Source organism: Acanthochromis polyacanthus, chromosome 15 (assembly GCF_021347895.1).
Source record: "Acanthochromis polyacanthus isolate Apoly-LR-REF ecotype Palm Island chromosome 15, KAUST_Apoly_ChrSc, whole genome shotgun sequence".
NCBI lineage: Eukaryota > Metazoa > Chordata > Actinopteri > Pomacentridae > Acanthochromis > Acanthochromis polyacanthus.
Window position 1 is genome coordinate 16,540,688 of NC_067127.1, and position 16,921 is coordinate 16,557,608.

General features: G+C 38.4%; 1 protein-coding gene across 2 annotated transcripts in view; it reads left to right on the forward strand.

Moving 5' to 3' along the window:
* Nucleotides 1–386: 386 nt before the first annotated feature.
* The window catches only part of LOC110949288 (interferon-induced, double-stranded RNA-activated protein kinase-like), a 28,979-nt gene continuing 12,444 nt past the window's right edge, over nucleotides 387–16,921 (forward strand). The window contains exons 1-16 of one of the 2 annotated variants that reach the window (XM_051959693.1): nucleotides 387–549; nucleotides 629–746; nucleotides 2,120–2,258; nucleotides 2,909–3,051; nucleotides 3,136–3,259; nucleotides 3,364–3,437; nucleotides 3,514–3,663; nucleotides 3,778–3,910; nucleotides 4,133–4,200; nucleotides 4,548–4,638; nucleotides 5,217–5,281; nucleotides 5,383–5,473; nucleotides 8,285–8,343; nucleotides 8,449–8,568; nucleotides 9,054–9,170; nucleotides 9,253–9,457. In XM_051959693.1, the coding sequence (XP_051815653.1) occupies nucleotide 549; nucleotides 629–746; nucleotides 2,120–2,258; nucleotides 2,909–3,051; nucleotides 3,136–3,259; nucleotides 3,364–3,437; nucleotides 3,514–3,663; nucleotides 3,778–3,910; nucleotides 4,133–4,200; nucleotides 4,548–4,638; nucleotides 5,217–5,281; nucleotides 5,383–5,473; nucleotides 8,285–8,343; nucleotides 8,449–8,568; nucleotides 9,054–9,170; nucleotides 9,253–9,457 (1,698 nt within the window). In that variant the 5' untranslated portion in view covers nucleotides 387–548. Of the gene's footprint in view, nucleotides 550–628; nucleotides 747–2,119; nucleotides 2,259–2,908; nucleotides 3,052–3,135; nucleotides 3,260–3,363; nucleotides 3,438–3,513; nucleotides 3,664–3,777; nucleotides 3,911–4,132; nucleotides 4,201–4,547; nucleotides 4,639–5,216; nucleotides 5,282–5,382; nucleotides 5,474–8,284; nucleotides 8,344–8,448; nucleotides 8,569–9,053; nucleotides 9,171–9,252; nucleotides 9,458–14,439; nucleotides 14,710–15,954; nucleotides 16,088–16,165; nucleotides 16,265–16,921 lie in introns of those variants that run through there. The other variant, XM_051959692.1, reaches the window with a different exon arrangement.

The following is a 16,921-nucleotide window of genomic DNA, read 5'->3' on the forward strand; positions in this document are numbered from 1 at the left end:
CTCACACCTCTGAACATCTGGCCGCCGCTGAGTACACGGTCACACACAGTACACACATTGTACTACACAGATAACACATCTCTGTTAGACTGCAGAGAATACTGTTTTTTTCCACAACAGGTTCAGGACCAGTTCATCAGAGTAAACACACACACAGGCATAGATTTTTTCTTTCACAGCAATAGATATGTTTTTACACAACAGGAGATGCTACGGTGTAGAAATACAAGTACAAGTAATGAATTAAGTTTACACTTAAGCAAAAGTACAAGAAGAATTGGCATCAAAATATGCCTAACACACTTTCACAATTCAGCTATGGAAAACAGATGGGCAAGCACGTTACCTGAGACCACTGGACAGCTTCATTGATTTCCGCACACAGAATATGAACACATTCTTGGTTTGTGGGAGTTGTAGTTCAGCTGGATCCCAGTTTCAGTTTCGATTGTTCATGTCTTAACAAAATAGGAAGGAATCGAAACTTACAGATAATAAAACCAGCTGAATCGAAACAGAGCTTTGACATTCGCGGATCCGGCAGCAGAAGTAAGATGAGAGGGTAAATAAATAGATATAAGGTGAGATTGAATCTGTCTGTTCACGTTTTTTGTGTGTAAATTTGCAGTGTCATTTCTCATGGAAGCTGGAAACTACGTTGCTAAGCTGAACGAGTTTGCACAGAAATCCGGCTTGGTGGTGCGCTATGAAGAACTGGACTCAGATGGTCCCGATCATGACAAAAGGTGAGCTGAGTTTCTGGTAAGTGTGGCTTCATATGAGTCAGCACAGAAAGCTGGTAATTATTGCATTTTACCAAGAGGCCTGGCTGTCAGAAAACGCCTCAGTATCCCACTCGATGGCTGGAGACAACAACTGCATCCAGTTATGGCACTATAGGATAGATTACTGACATTATTCACACATTTTCTCATAGTAACTTTCCATAACTTTAGAATAACAGCACTAACTGACATTTTTACATGTTGATCTTTAGAGTTGACTTACCTGGAATAATTTCCTCCAGCTCTCAGTTGTCCCAGTGCTCTCCAAAACCTTCATTTGTAATGTGAATGGTAAATTGTGATCATGTTTGACAGAGTTATAAAAACCTGAGCACAAATACTTGCAGATATCCTCCAGATATATTACCTGTTGAGCTTCGAATAATAATAATGAACTCCCATTACTTGGTTAGAAATTATAAACATCACATTTGCAAATATTGGATTCAAGATGCCTCTTTCATCTGTGAAAGTCCTTTCTGAGCTGATATGCAAAGCTGGCTTCAAGTTTCCACATATTTAAACAGCCTACTGGATTTGTGACACCGTGAATCCTGTTTTCAGGTTGATGCCATAAACTCTGATTTTAGTTGATTTTAGAGAAACTTTCCAATTTGAGCAGAATAATTTGAAAACCATTCTGCACAGTGACTTTCCACCCATCCAAACCCTCCATCAGCTGTACCTGCTTTATTTTTTCTTTAATTTTCATAACCAAAATAGAATAACACAAAATCATGTAAAAATGTTTGGGTTATAAAACATCTGCTTTCCTAATCAGTCTTGCTGATCTTACTTCCTCCCTTGATCCATTTCCACATCAGAGGTTTCAGTCCTTTACTCTGTCCATTTGTTCCATTTTTTTTTTTTTTGTCCATTTGTCCCTCGTATCGTCTCAGTTTATGTGTTAGTTTTTACATTGTGTGTTTTATTGTAGAGGGCAGTAGGGGGGCTGGAGTCTCTATATCGTCCCAGAGGTGGGCTACACTCTGCACAGGCTCCCAGTCCACCACAGGACTGACACAAAGAGGGAAATGTTAGTGAAGATTTAACATCCAAAAGAAGCAACAATGAACAAAATTCATTTCTGATTTGGATACTTTAAGTAGTGAGCAAATTAATACAAGTTGTTACAGCTTCAGATTTTGAATGTAAGCACAGCTTCAGCAGAGCTTTGGTGTAAGAATATCCTGCTGTGTCAAAGCGGCCACAGCAAAGATAATGTGGTCAAATATTGCCTCCCACTGGCTGAAACTGGTATGTAGAGGTTCATGTCATTTATTATAACCCAACTCTCTTTCTTGTCTAACAAAGCTCTGACAATTTTTCTACAGGTTCACCCAGAGGGCAATTCTGAATGGTAAACCCTATCCCAGTGGTGCAGGGAAGACGAAGAAGGAAGCCAAGCAGAATGCAGCTCAAAGAGCTCTGCAGTGTTTGTTTAAGGATGAACACCAGGACTCAGTTGACTCAGTAAGATTTAGTTCCTCTTCATTAACCTTCATGTCGTCCTGTGGGTCAAAATTGACCCGTTTTAAAATTTGAAAATGTGGGAAAAAAATATATTTTCACAGTGACACTTCTGATATCCACATTTTCAACATTTTTGGGAAGTCTTTGAACATTTTTTGCTGGAAAAAATAAATGTTAAAAATGTTTCTTTAAGAAAATTCACCAAAAAAATCAACCAAAATCCAACGAAATTCGCTGGATTTTGTTTGATGTTTTTGTGAATGTTCTTAAAGAAGATCTTAGAAGTTTTATTGATATGAATGTAATAACTTTAGATATTTTTAGGATTTTTTTGGAAGATTTTTAAAAAAAAATTGAAAATATTTACAATAATTTTCTGGCCACAATTGGGGGATTTTTTTTGAATAAAACATTTAAGGGAAATTTTTAAATAAATATTTGAATTTTCTTCCTGATGGTTTTGCAAATTTTCAGAAATTTGGGGAATTTTTTGCTGAATTTTTGAATTTTTTTCAGACAAGGAAACAATATTTTTTGGAGCCCGTAAATGAAGACAACAGGAGGATTAAACTAGACCATGTCAGAGAGACAGGGAAATCTGCATGTCTCCTGTATGCATACTTTATGTATATTCATTGCTATCTTGACAGACAGAAAATACATCAGAAACGTCGGCATCAGTTCAGCAGAAAAGCATCAACTACATATGTTGGCTCAACGAATATGGCCAGAAGAATGGACTGAATGTAAAGGCTGTGCAGTCAACCAGACCCGGTCCAAATAATGCTATCCCGTAAGCCTCCTAACTGCAACCCAGTTCTCAGCTATTTAGTCACCATGTAAAGATGCACTAAATAAATGTTTTTTATGCCATTAGATGCTGCAGCTTCATAGTTGGTGGTAAGGAGTATCCAGAGGTGTGTGGGAAATCAAAGAGGGAAGCGAAGGAGGAAGCAGCCAAGCTGGTTTATGATTGCATACATGGCAATAGAACTACAGAGGTAAGTAGTAGTAATACACACCAGTTCATCCTGGTTTGATCAGACTCCTGAAACATACTACCCTGTGTGAGTCATCTCAAAGTCATCCTGTTTCTCATTTAAAGCCTGCAGATGAAAACTGCAACAATAATCCTGGTCAACAAAATGAGGAATTCAGTCAAAGTGTTTCTGATATCTGGTGAGTAAATAACAATGGTGATTGATTGTTTCATTTTGACATCTTCATGGATGTGACTGTTACTTGTTTATTGCAGTGATGGGACAAGACAGCTGAGTGTGAAGTCTTTAAACAACAGCTTTACAGAGACTAATTTCATAGGACTTGTTAATAGCTACTGCCAGAAAACCAACCGCCCCCACACTTTTATGGAAGCTGGGAGATCTGGCCCATCTCATAACCTCAAGTGAGTAACCTGAATAAACACTGCAGACACTCTTTGCTAACTTTGGAATGATGTTCAACAATTTATAACCGTTACTACAGTGAGCGTAACCATTTCTACTTTTACACAACGCAGATTTTTCTACAAATTGGTGATCGACCAAAAGGACTACCCTGTTGGTGAGGGTAAAAGTGTCAAGGAGGCCAGACAAAATGCAGCCCAGCTGGCCTGGGGGGCTCTTCAGGAACAATCAGACTATGACAGCAAAGTATTTAAATTTTTTCTGCTTTATATCATCAGATGTATTGCTGATCAGTTTCATTTACTGATTTTCTACACTCGGTGGTAGTTAGCGAGGATGTCTCATGTTACCAGTGGTAGCAGTAGATTTTAAAAACTTTTTTTGAAATGAAAATATTTTCACTGTGCTGAAACTTGATTACATCAGTCGGTCTAACATAATGCCGAACTCATTTTCTCTGCATTTAAGGTGTCTGTCACGTCAGAAGCGTCAGATGATGGAGCATCATCTGTATCGTCAGCACCTCCAACTACACAGTAAGGCACTTACTGACGTTCTATGGATGCAGATTGAGGAGTTAAATAGTCTGTATTTTATCTCTGTCTTATCCTATTCTATGTTTTTTTTTAAATTATGTTTTATCCAGTACAGTATTTTTACACAAATGTCTCTATATTTTTAGAATTGTGTTATTTTCTTACCTACCTCATGTCAGCTCAGTGTTGGTTATTGTGTTTTTGATATGTAAACTGCTGCTGCATTACTGACATTTTCTTTAGAGGATCGATAAAGCACTCTGTCTATTACAGCAGAATTGTAACCGTATAATCTGCACTATATTCTGAGGAACCTGTAGTCATGTCTCTTGTTTTTCTATATCTAGGGACTCCAACGAATCATCATCACAAAACATGCACACAAGTGCAAGTGACTCAATAGTCTTCATTGATTCATCAAATCCCTGCAGGGGCCAGGTCAGTTTTTCACAAATTTCAAAGAAATCTGTAGCAGGTAAAGCAACAGTCTACCCTCAGAGTATTTTACTGGAAATCTCACTGTATGAGCACACCCAAACAAAGAAACCTTTGTGTGGGTGTGTTTTCTGCAGCAGTTAGTCAGGGATGCAAGTGTGAACTACATGAAAAGAGTTCAGATAAAATATTGAATTCAAGCAGAGCTTTTTTTCTTCTTTGCTTTTGAGTTAAAATGTCTGACAGAGATGACTGCAAGCTGTGATTCTAACTTATAGTAATAGTGTGAGAGCATGTCTTTTATTTATCATAATGAAAATGGTTCCACCAAGGTGAACTGAAAGATGAGATGATTATGTGATTTTTTTTTAAAATACTAGAGGATACATACATTTCTTTTATGATATGTTCCTAAGCATGTAAAATGACAGTCAAAGTAGTAGCATCTGATCAGAGGAACATTTCCATGGAAAAAACATATGACTATGTAACTTTGATTAACAAAAATTTAGCTTTAGGGGTTCAAGAGAGGGACTTTAACCGTAACATATGTCCACCAACCACATTTTTGTACATTTCAGGTTTCTATCAGTTTGTCTGAGTCAGGAAAAAGTGCACCAGCCAGGTTCTCAACACCAACTTCACAGTAAGTCTCTTTATTTACAGTCGTATTAAAGCAGATTGTAGAGTTTACAGTATTGCTCAGAGCACTGCAGGCTGTTAATATCCCTCATTGTTTTCTTTTAGAGAGTCTGTTGAGCCATCAGCACAGAGTCTGAAAACAGATACTGGTGACTGGGTAATATCTGCAGATCCATCAACCCCTTCCAAGGATCAGGTCTGTTTTTTCTGTCAGAGTTCATTCCTGTATGATCTATATATAATAACAGTACTATTTCTAATGTTTCTAAGTTAAAAATACAAAAGATGCAGAATAAATCTGATAAATTCAAGATTGAAGACCTTTATTGTCATTGTACAGCTGCAGATAACAATACACACGTGGACAAAATTGTTGGTACCCCTCAGTTAAAGAAGGAAAAACCCACAATTCTCACTGAAATCACTTGAAACTCACAAAAGTAACAATAAATAAAAATTTATTGAAAATTAAATAATCAAAATCAGCCATCACTTTTGAATTGTTGATTAACATAATTATTTAAAAAAACAAACTAATGAAATAGGGCTGGACAAAAATGATGGTACCCATAACTTAATATTTTGTTGCACAACCTTTTGAGGCAATCACTGCAATTAAACGATTTCTGTATTTGTCAATGAGCGTTCTGCAGCTGTCAGCAGGTATTTTGGCCCACTCCTCATGAGCAAACAGCTCCAGTTGTCTCAGGTTTGATGGGTGTCTTCTCCAAATGGCATGTTTCAGCTCCTTCCACATATGTTCAATGGGATTCAGATCTGGGCTCATAGAAGGCCACTTTAGAATAGTCCAACGCTTTTCTCTCAGCCATTCTTGGGTGTTTTTGGCTGTGTGTTTTGGATCGTTGTCCTGTTGGAAGACCCATGACCTGCGACTGAGACCAAGCTTTCTGACACTAGGCAGCACATTTCTCTCCAGAATGCCTTGATAGTCTTCAGATTTCATCGTACCTTGCACACTTTCAAGACACCCTGTGCCAGATGCAGCAAAGCAGCCCCAAAACATTACTGAGCCTCCTCCATGTTTCACCGTAGGGACAGTGTTCTTTTCTTCGTATGCTTGGTTTTTGAGTCTATGAACATAGAGTTGATGTGCCTTACCAAAAAGCTCCAGTTTGGTCTCATCTGTCCAAAGGACATTCTCCCAGAAGCTTTGTGGCTTGTCAACATGCATTTTTGCAAATTCCAGTCTGGCTTTTTTATGAGTTTTTTTCAGCAGTGGTGTCCTCCTTGGTCGTCTCCCATGAAGTCCACTTTGGCTCAAACAACGACGAATGGTGCGATCTGACACTGATGTACCTTGGCCTTGGAGTTCACCTTTAATTTCTTTGGAGGTTGCTCTGGGCTCTTTGGATACAATTCCAACGATCCGTCTCTTCAATTTGTCATCAATTTTCCTCTTGCGGCCACGTCCAGGGAGGTTGGCTACTGTCCCGTGGGTCTTGAACTTCTGAATAATATGAGCCACTGTTGTCACAGGAACTTCAAGCTGTTTAGAGATGGTCTTATAGCCTTTACCTTTAAGATGTTTGTCTATAATTTTTTTTCAGATGTCCTGGGACAATTCTCTCCTTCGCTTTCTGTTGTCCATGTTCAGTGTGGTACACACCTTTTCACCAAACAGCAGGGTGACTACTTGTCTCCCTTTAAATAGGCAGACTGACTGATTATGAGTTTGGAAACACCTGTGATGTCAATTAAATGACACACCTGAGTTAATCATGTCACTCTGGTCAAATAGTTTTCAATCTTTTATAGAGGTACCATCATTTTTGTCCAGGCCTGTTTCATTAGTTTGTTTTTTAAAATAATTATGTTAATCAACAATTCAAAAGTAATGGCTGTTTTTGATTATTTAATTTTCAATAAATTTTTATTTATTGTTACTTTTGTGAGTTTCAAGTGATTTCAGTGAGAATTGTGGGTTTTTCCTTCTTTAACTGAGGGGTACCAACAATTTTGTCCACGTGTGTACATCAAAGTTATGGTGGTACTCCCTGAGTTAAAATAGAATAAAAGACAAGACAAAATAGAATGAAATAGATAGAAAATTACACAGTATAAGAAAATGTCTAAATAATATCTGGGAAATGTGAACACATGATGGGGTAGTGCAATGAAAGGTGACTGGATTCACAGATATCGGTACAACACTGCACATGATTCATTTCCCCCAAGAGACAGTTCAGTCTGTGTGGGGTTGTGTGACTGTAGGTTGAATTGGGGAGAGGAGGGTTCAGGTAGTGTTCAGCAGTGTAACACAGCACTATAGGAAAAACTGTTTTGCAGTTTTGTGTGTGTGAATTGTCTTGTATCTCTTGCCTGAAGTCAAAGTCAAAGTCTGCTTTATTGTTGGTTCTGCTACATGCGTACACATACAGAGAACTGAAATTGCATTTCTCTCTAACCCTAAAATGTGAAGTACCATCAACATAAGAGAAAAACAAAAGACAACATCCTAATCTACATAAGGCACAGAAGACAAGTACAAATTGGTGTGTAAATTGGCATTAAAGTGACTTAGTGTCAAACAGTCCATGTGCTGTTACAGTGCAGATCAGAGGGTTATTGACCAGAGAGGGCAGAGAGGGGAGAAAGTTCAGCTTCCTGACAGTCTGGTAGATGAAGCTGTTGTTCAGTCGGCTGGTCCTGGCCCTCACACTCTTCAGTCTCCTCCCTGATGGCAGCAGGCTGAAGAGGTTGTGGGACGGGTGTGTGGGGTCACCGGCAATGCTTAGTGCTCTGCGAGTGAGGCGGGTGCTGTATTTTTATGAAGAGAGGAGTGTGAATATGTGATGTGCAGGATATGGGAGGCTCGGATTTTACATTGAGCCTGGTAAATGTCTGACAACTGGCAGCTGAGTTCCAGTGATGCAATGAGCAATGATCAATGAGTCCTTCTGATCTCCATTGAGAGATGTCGCTCTAAAGTGAGTGAGGACTTTTCAACATATTAAATCCATACAACGTGTTTGCTTTATTCTTTAAGAATGCTGTCACAACCAAGAGTGTGGAAAATGGCGTAAATAATGCAACAATCCAGTCAAGGTATGAAAAAGCATTGAGGTGCAATACTAATTTAATTGACGCATAATCATGCATCATTCACTGCTTTTTACATTTATACCTTAATATTTTTGTGAATGTCTGCAGATTTATGTTAGACTACGATTCCAAACAGCGCCTTGGCAAAGGAGGATTTGGTCGTGTTTACAAAGCAAGACAAATACTGGTGGACAAGTGGTACGCTGTGAAGATTGTTCGTGGTAAACAGTAAGTAAAGTGCACGTCACTGTAGTGCTATTCAGTGTAGAGGCACAGTAGTATTTCAGTAATACACTACTGTTCTAAAGTTTGGGGGTCACCGAGACAATTTTGTGTTTTCCATGAATACTCACACTTTTATTCATGTGTTAACATAACTGCACAAGGGTTTTCTAATCATCAGTTAGCCTTTCAACATGATTAGCTAACACAATGTAGCATTAGAACACAGGAGTGATGGTTGCTGGAAATGTTCCTCTGTACCCCTATTGAGATATTCCATTAAAAATCAGCTGTTTCCAGCTAGAATAGTCATTTACCACATTAACAATATTTAGGCTGTATTTCTTATTAATTTAATGTTATTTTCTTTGAAAAAAATGCTTTTCTTTAAGAAATAAGGACATTTCTAAGTGACCTCAAACCTCTGAACGGTAGTGTACTTGCATTACAGGATAGTTTTAACCTAACCTTACATGTAATTCTTTAAACAGAAAGGCTCTGCGAGAGGTGAGGGCATTATCAGACCTCCGTCACAGCAACATTGTTAGATACTACGATTGTTGGATGGAGGATTCAGACTACACAGACAACAGCTACTGCGACTCGCAGTAAGTCTCATCCTCTCATTACTTGTTGTACTCCACTTCTTGTAACAATGAAGATGTTTCACCATTTTCTTTTCTTTCTTAGATCTAACAGTAGTTCATCCCCACAGTACCTCTACATTAAGATGGAGTTATGTGACTCCAAAACGCTTAAAAAGTGGATAAAAGAGGAGAACAAGAAAGCGCTGCAAAACCCCAAGAGAAAGGAAGAAAGTCTGCTGATTATGCAGCAAATAGTCAGTGGAGTCGAGTACATTCACTCAAAGAGACTCATCCACAGGGACCTTAAGGTGAGGCTTTAGTGTTACTCACCAAGTACTAACTCGTTAGCGTTCTGCTCCACTATGTGCTGTTAATATACTGTGTTGTATTCCCGTTTACACTGAATGTTACTCTCTGGTTAAGGTTACTGAGTTTGTATGTTGAGGGACCTCAGCTAACTTAAGCTGCCTTTGGAAACTGTCCTGTTACTCAAGTTATGATTTTTTTTTTTATTCTTTAGATTGTTCCTTATTCTCAGAAAATATTTTAGGCAACTATTAAATGTTTCCACACCTGATTTTAATGGCAACCCATCAAATAATTGTCAGGCTATTTCACTCTGGAACCAAAGTGGCAATTTAAATGTCAAAGAAGTAAAACAGAAAATAGTTTGTTATTTCTGTGTGCATAAAACTGGTATAAGTGTAGCAGTGGAAGAATGTAACCTATTAAATTTACTTGTTTACTCTATATAAGTATAAACTGGAGGTACTTGTCTTGGTGTGTTTTTTTTTACGGTGTGAGATCAGTGCATTTATTTTACAAAAGATCTAAATACTTCTTCCACCACTGAAACACAAGCCCACCAGTTGGTCGTTTAAACATTTAAACAAAATAGTTGCTACACTGAGTGTTTGAATGCATGCTAAGCCATTAAATTAATCAGCTCACTTCTTATTATACATCATTTAAGTAGCTTGATATTAATTTGTTGTTTTTTTTTTTGCTGCTTTGTTTAGCCTGACAACATCATGTTTGGACAGGATGACGAAGTAAAGATTGGGGACTTTGGTTTGGTCACTGTTGAGACTGACGATGAAAACATGATGGAGAGAACGAAAGACACAGGAACCAGAAGTTACATGGCTCCTGAGCAAGTGAGATACTCACTTCATGTTGACACAAGCATCTGATTCTGTTCCATAGTTGTTTTAAAATGGATGTATTTCTATGTGTTGGTGCAAACTAAATTCATTAGTAATTTTTCATCATCTACATTAGTCTCATTGTAGTGGTAGTTCCATTGTTAGCAGCTTTTATGGTAGAAAAACATTTATTTTTTTCTGCATAGATAAGCAGAGATATCGAATTAACTCAATTTACTTCATAATTTTATTCCAGAGAACTGACACGTATGATCGGAAAGTGGACATGTTCGCTTTGGGGCTGATATTCTTTGAACTCCTTTGGAAACTCTCCACTGGCTTTGAAAGAGCAAAGGTGAGCATCGCATTAATAGAAGCTTACACAGTGTAGTATTGTTAAAGTTTTAAATATTGCTTGCCACACAATGTTACTGCATTACCTAGCCCAATGGATACATTTGTAAACATAGGGAAAATGTTTCTGTATATGTTATTTTTTCTTTCTTGTATCTATTTGCAATATTCAGTAGAGCTTCATTCAGATTACTAGTTTATTATAAGGAAATAACATGCTTTTTGGTCCTTTGATTGCTGCGTGATTTCAAGATATGGGATGACCTCAGAAGTTGGAAGTTCCCCAAAGAGTTTGTACTGACTTTTCTCCAAGAGGTAGGTTACCATGTTTTTACTATACTAACTGATTTAGTTGCCACATGAAACTGTATTTTCCACAAGATTAGGCTTTATCCATATCTACATGGATATTATTTAGAATATATCACATAAATCATTGTTTTACAGACAGGAGGAATGGAGTTTTCTGAGATAAAATGTGCAACCTTATCTCCTTTGTTTACATGAGGTGATTTTGTGCAGTAGCTTATGTGGCCAAAGTAGTGCTAGTGGTAACTTTGCTACCAGGACTTTAATATACACTTTCTGCCAATATATTGAGGAATGCTCGTGTTAGAATCACTCAACAACTTCCTTCCTTGATGCCATTGTCAGGAGGATACTGGAACCAGGCTTCTGATTGGCCAGCATGGCTTTTGGGTTGTATCACCACCATTTGTTTGACATGCTCTTCACACAACCCCCAATTGTATTTTTTTCCTTTTCATGTAAGTTGAGGTTGTTTTTTTTCCAGAACAAAGGCGTAAAAGACAGTTTTAAAAGAATTTCTCTGTATATGTGACATAAGCCGTGGTCATGGTTATCAACACCAGAGCAGCTGACATATACACATTGACTCAGATTCAATACATTTTCACTGACTGGTCAGTTTCTTGAACAAAACATTAAATGTCAGAAAAACTAAGCCTCAGTTGTGTGACAGCATGACTGCATTTATTATGTTTGGTACGAGGATCTCTAGCAATGTCTTGCTTTTTTTGCAGAACCAAATTATTAAGTCGCTGCTGTGTGAGAAGCCGCAGGACCGACCTGAAGCAACTGCACTGAAGGCAGAGCTGGAAAAGTGTGCTCAGATATTCAAGGCACAAAGAAATAGCCAGGAAAATGTAACTGTCTGAATGTAAAGAGAGAGCTTGTCAGATATTATTGACATGATGGAAATCTGTGTCTTCTGATGATCATCTAAGGACAGGATTTGATACACTGTTGTGTTATCAGGTTTTTAAGACAAATGTTAATGTATTGCTGTTACATGTGATGGAGGGCAAATCATGAAACATGAAACATGTAATTAAGGGACAGTCTCATGGGATCCGGGAATGAAAACTGAAATCAATCAGTCATGATTTTAAGAACTAACTTTTACCTTCTCTCTGTGGTCTTTGCTGTTTTGTAACTGTTTTTATTGTCTCCTGCAAAGGAGGGAATATTTTATGCTGATACCTTCAAGCACTATACAGTCATTCTGATTCACCCCTACACACACACACACACATGCACATACACACACACACACACACACACACACACACACACACACACACACACACACACACACACACACACGTTTGTACTTCTATCTTAGTGAGGACATCCATAGGCGTAATGCATTTCCTAGAGCCTTACCCTAACCTTAACCGTCACAACTGATCGCCTAACCCTAATCCTTACCCTAACCCTAACCAAACCTCAATTCATACCTGTTCTCTAAAAACAAGTCTTCACCCTCAAACATGGCTGTTTCAAAGTGAGGACCGGCCAAAATGTCCTCACTTTGTAAAAATGTCCTCACTTTGATAGTTAAATGCAGAAAATGGTTCTCACAATGTAGCAAGTACAAGAACACACACACACACACACACACACACACACACAAAAACAGTAATGGTGGTGGAGCTGCCATGCAAGGTGCTTGTCTGTCATCAGGACCAACTTGGGGTTCAGTGTCTGAGTAAAAGACACTGTGACATGTGAACAGACAACAGATCAAATTACCAGTCCTGGACTTCACTCAGGTTTCCCCCAAAAAGATGCTGTTCATGAACTTCTTTTCCTGTTTTAATTGCAATATACATCAAACGCATACATTATTATTAACGGAAGAAGGTCCGTTCATACGGTATTGTTTATGCTGCTTACTTTGAAAGATATTTGATTGTGTAATACAAATTGGGTAAACTTTTATCCTATTTGAAAGACAACAGAATATAATTTTTCAAAGAAGCCAAACTGGTTGGTTGATGTTCAGTGCTTGTACTGTATATTACCCAGTTAATGATGCTAACTGCTTAGCCTGGCAGAAGGAAGCTAATGGTTTGTGTATACCGTGTGTCCAAACCACTTTGGATCTTAATGCATTAATCCCTTTGGATCTTGTGTGTAACCAAGTCAGATTATGTTTGTTCTCAGTTACAGTCAGTGCACTCTCAGAACAGATGTGGTGAATGGTCTACGCTCATAAAGCACCTTTCTACTTTAGTGGTACTCAAAGGGCTTTACAGTGTTTTTCATTCACCCATTCATGCGCCAGAGCTGCCATGCTTGCCTGTCTGCAATTAGGAACAACTTTGGGTTTAGTTCGAACTAACCACAGACCTTGTGATCAGTGGACAACCCACTCTACCACTTAAGTTACCACTGCACAGCAGGCAAGAATAAACAACATAAACTCTGCTTTCTCTTTCTCCATCAAACTGCTGTTAAACTTTGACTACTAATGTGGGGCTGCACAGTAGTTTGGTGGTTAGCAGTGTCGCCTCGCAGCTACAAGATTCCTGGTTTGCATCATTGCCTGTGCCTGGGGTCTTTCTGCTTGGAGTTTGAATCATCTTGCATACGTAGGTTTTCTCCAGGTACTCTGTCTTCCTCCCACAGTCCAAAGAAACACTGAAGTTAATTTGATAATATTAAATTGTCTGTAGGTGTGAATGTGAAAGACTGGTAACCTGCCCAGGGTGTCTTCTGCCTTCACCTTAAGTCAGCTGGGATAGACTCCAGCCCACTGTGACCCTAATGAGGATTGAGAGGTGTATAGATAATATATGGATGGATGTTCATTAAACTGTCCTGATGTGAACTCTTCTCAGCTGTGATTTCTGACCGGTGGCTTGGTGAAAACGTTCTCAAGGAATGTTGGAAGTCATGTGTTCTTACATTAGCATTCTTAATTTAATGTTTTTTTTGTCCTCAGTAAAGATAAAGAAGTTTAAATTAAAATTTTGCACAGATATGTGCATGCAATAATTTTATTCACAATTTTAGATTCAATGTTTACATTTTCTGCAAGAGGGAGTCATTTTCTTGTTTGCTTGTAACTTTTCGACTCAAATCTATTTATTTTTCCAGGATACTGAAAAGATTTTTATATACAGTTTATTGGTCAGTCTAGTAACCCCCGCAGCAGTCCCACTGTCTGATTAGAGGAGATCTATGCCCACATCAGTCCCCGCCAGACGGCAGATGAATCGCGCATGCGCAAAGTCACTGCAGATCCCGCCCTGGCTTACAGAGCGGGAATAAATAAAAACGTTTCTTCACTGTCATACCAAAATAAATCACTGCATTTAGCCTCTTGTTCAAAAACGTATTTTGGGTGTTTTGTACTCACTTTTTTTCTCTCCCACAACATTATTGCTCTCTCCTACAACGTTGATTACAGTTACATGCAAATGTGAAATTATGCAAATTGTGGTGACGTCATTTACCGATCTTCCTTGTTGTGGTTGGGTTGCAAGAAATAGGAGGGAACTTTAACCCTTTGATGCGCAGTGTGGGTCAGGAGATACCCATTTCCATTGGATTTAGGTCACTTTTAATCCATGTTGCGAATCAAAGGGTTAAGTCTCTGATATAGCAGATTCTGCAGCGGCCCCACACCCATTATTAGTACAAGTTTTATGATTGAAAATGGTAAAGAAAAAGCCCGTAGCGAAACTGAAGGAGTACGCACAAAGAAATGGCATAGTGCTCGAGTATGAGGTTGTGTCGAAGGGACCTGAGAGGTGAGTTTAAACCGTGTTATGACCTGCTACTACACAGAAACTTTCTTCTCATAGTAAAGTTTGGTCAAGTGACAATTTAACTCGGTCGGCCGTGGGACGCTCATTTCCTTGTTTTAATCTCGTCCTTTTAAAACCTTCATGCTGTTTGTTACCGCTACGCTATCCTTTATGCACATGCCCAAGTTACCGGAATTACCTCTACGAACTACTTCTTTATCATGCCATTTTGATGGCCGACATTCTTTTGTTATTGTAGTAAATGCATAATAACATTATCTTTGTTCTACTACGTTCACACTGCAGGCTAAAATGACACAAATCCGATTTTTTGCCCCTATGCTACCTGTATCTGATCTTTTCATGACAGTCTAAACGACACACCACTTTTAGTTGAGTCACTGGAATGCACATGTCACTTACCAGCGCAAATACATATCTTGAATAGCAATACCAATATTAAAGTTACAAGACTAAGCAAAATGATGAATTATAGCATTTCAAATTCAAATGCAAATGAATAAACTCAAACAAGATCAGCTGTAAGTTAGATAAGAGGAAATTAAATAAAACCTGAATTGCACTCAAAATAAGAATGAGTCTAACATTAAATTGTTCTGCAGGTTATTCAAGGTTGCATGTGCACAGTGGGTAAAACTATATTTACTGAGCTCATTTAAAAATAGCATCTGCAGCATAATCCAGTCATCTCAGGGAAACAAAGACAGCGATGCTCAACCTCAGTATATAGAGTGATGAACTGAGTTTGTCAGAGTAGTAAACACTGTCCAAGGGCTAAACAGTTGCTTCTGACTCTTACTTTGACAGATATTGTGATATCAGTCACAATATTAGTAGGAGTAATAGTTTTTTCCATTTAAAAATATATAAACTTTTTAGTAAATTTCAACTATTCTTCAGTACATGAGCTCTGGCCTGAAGCTTTTTACAATCACAACAGTCTCTGTCATGGTGGTCCTTTGCTAGCTGAACCCCCACAATACTCTCTGCTTGTCCACACTGAAATTCCCATAGTGACTTCCTGTCCTAGTTTCTACAGTAGGAGGCTCAACTAGGTACAACAGGTAGTGTACAATATCTTCTGCCTTTTTGGTAAACAAAGGCAATTAACACATTTTACTGTTAACAAACATGTAGCTACTGCACTGTAGATACTGTACTTTTTATTGTTATGTTTTCATGTCAGAGTTGGTCATGTTAACTAAAAGTGGTGTAATTCTTTAACAGAGTCGTCATGAAGGCTGTGATCGATGGTCAAGGGTTCCCCACTGGTGTTGGGAGGAATGAAAATGAAGCCAAGCAGAATGCAGCAAAAAGTGCTCTGAGCAGTTTGAATGACAAGGAAAATCTGAGACCAGTGGTAAGATTGACTGTATACACAGCAAACATCATTTGGTTGGCAGTTGTTGCTAAACATTATTTTATTTATTTATTTCAGGCAAAAAATATGTCAAAAAATCCTGCTGCTCCACTTCATCAGAGAAATATTGCAACCAAGCTGGAATGTGAGAAGGCATGTGTGGGTAAAATGACAGAGGTAAGTAGTAATACACTATAGTATAGTTAATATACAATAGTACATATGTAGAAATTTGTCATTAGGGGTGGAAACTGAAATTTGATGTTGTTGCAAGGAGTCTTTTACAGAACAAAGAAGTATACTGAGAATCTGTAGACCACGCTAGTTTATTAATTAGCTCTAAATGTAGAAAATGTGTTTTCTTTGAACCTCTAAGACAACCACCAAATTAATTTATCTATAGAACTGCACATGTGATGACACAATCTTTTTTACTAGGCCAATAATAACTAAACCTCAAGGATCAAGGATATTTATTGCCATTGTAGTTCTACAATGAAACTTTGTTGGCACTTAAAAAATACAGCACAACAAACAGCTTTATAAAAACAAGTAGCCAAGTTCCAGCTCAAGGTTGTGCATGTTTGTGGGCAGGGGAGAGGGAAGGAGGTGTTGTAATGGTGTAATGGAGGCAACAGCTCTAGGGATGAAGCTGTTCCTCAGCCTGGTAGTCCACGTTGTGATGGCGCGGTATCTCCTCTCTGATGGCAGTGGGACAAACAGGGAGTGTCGTGGGAGGCTAACATCCATGCAGATGTCCCGTGCTCTTCTCTGCATGCGTGTAACATACACAGAATCCAAGTCCGGGTGCTCACCTCCCACAATTCTCTGTGC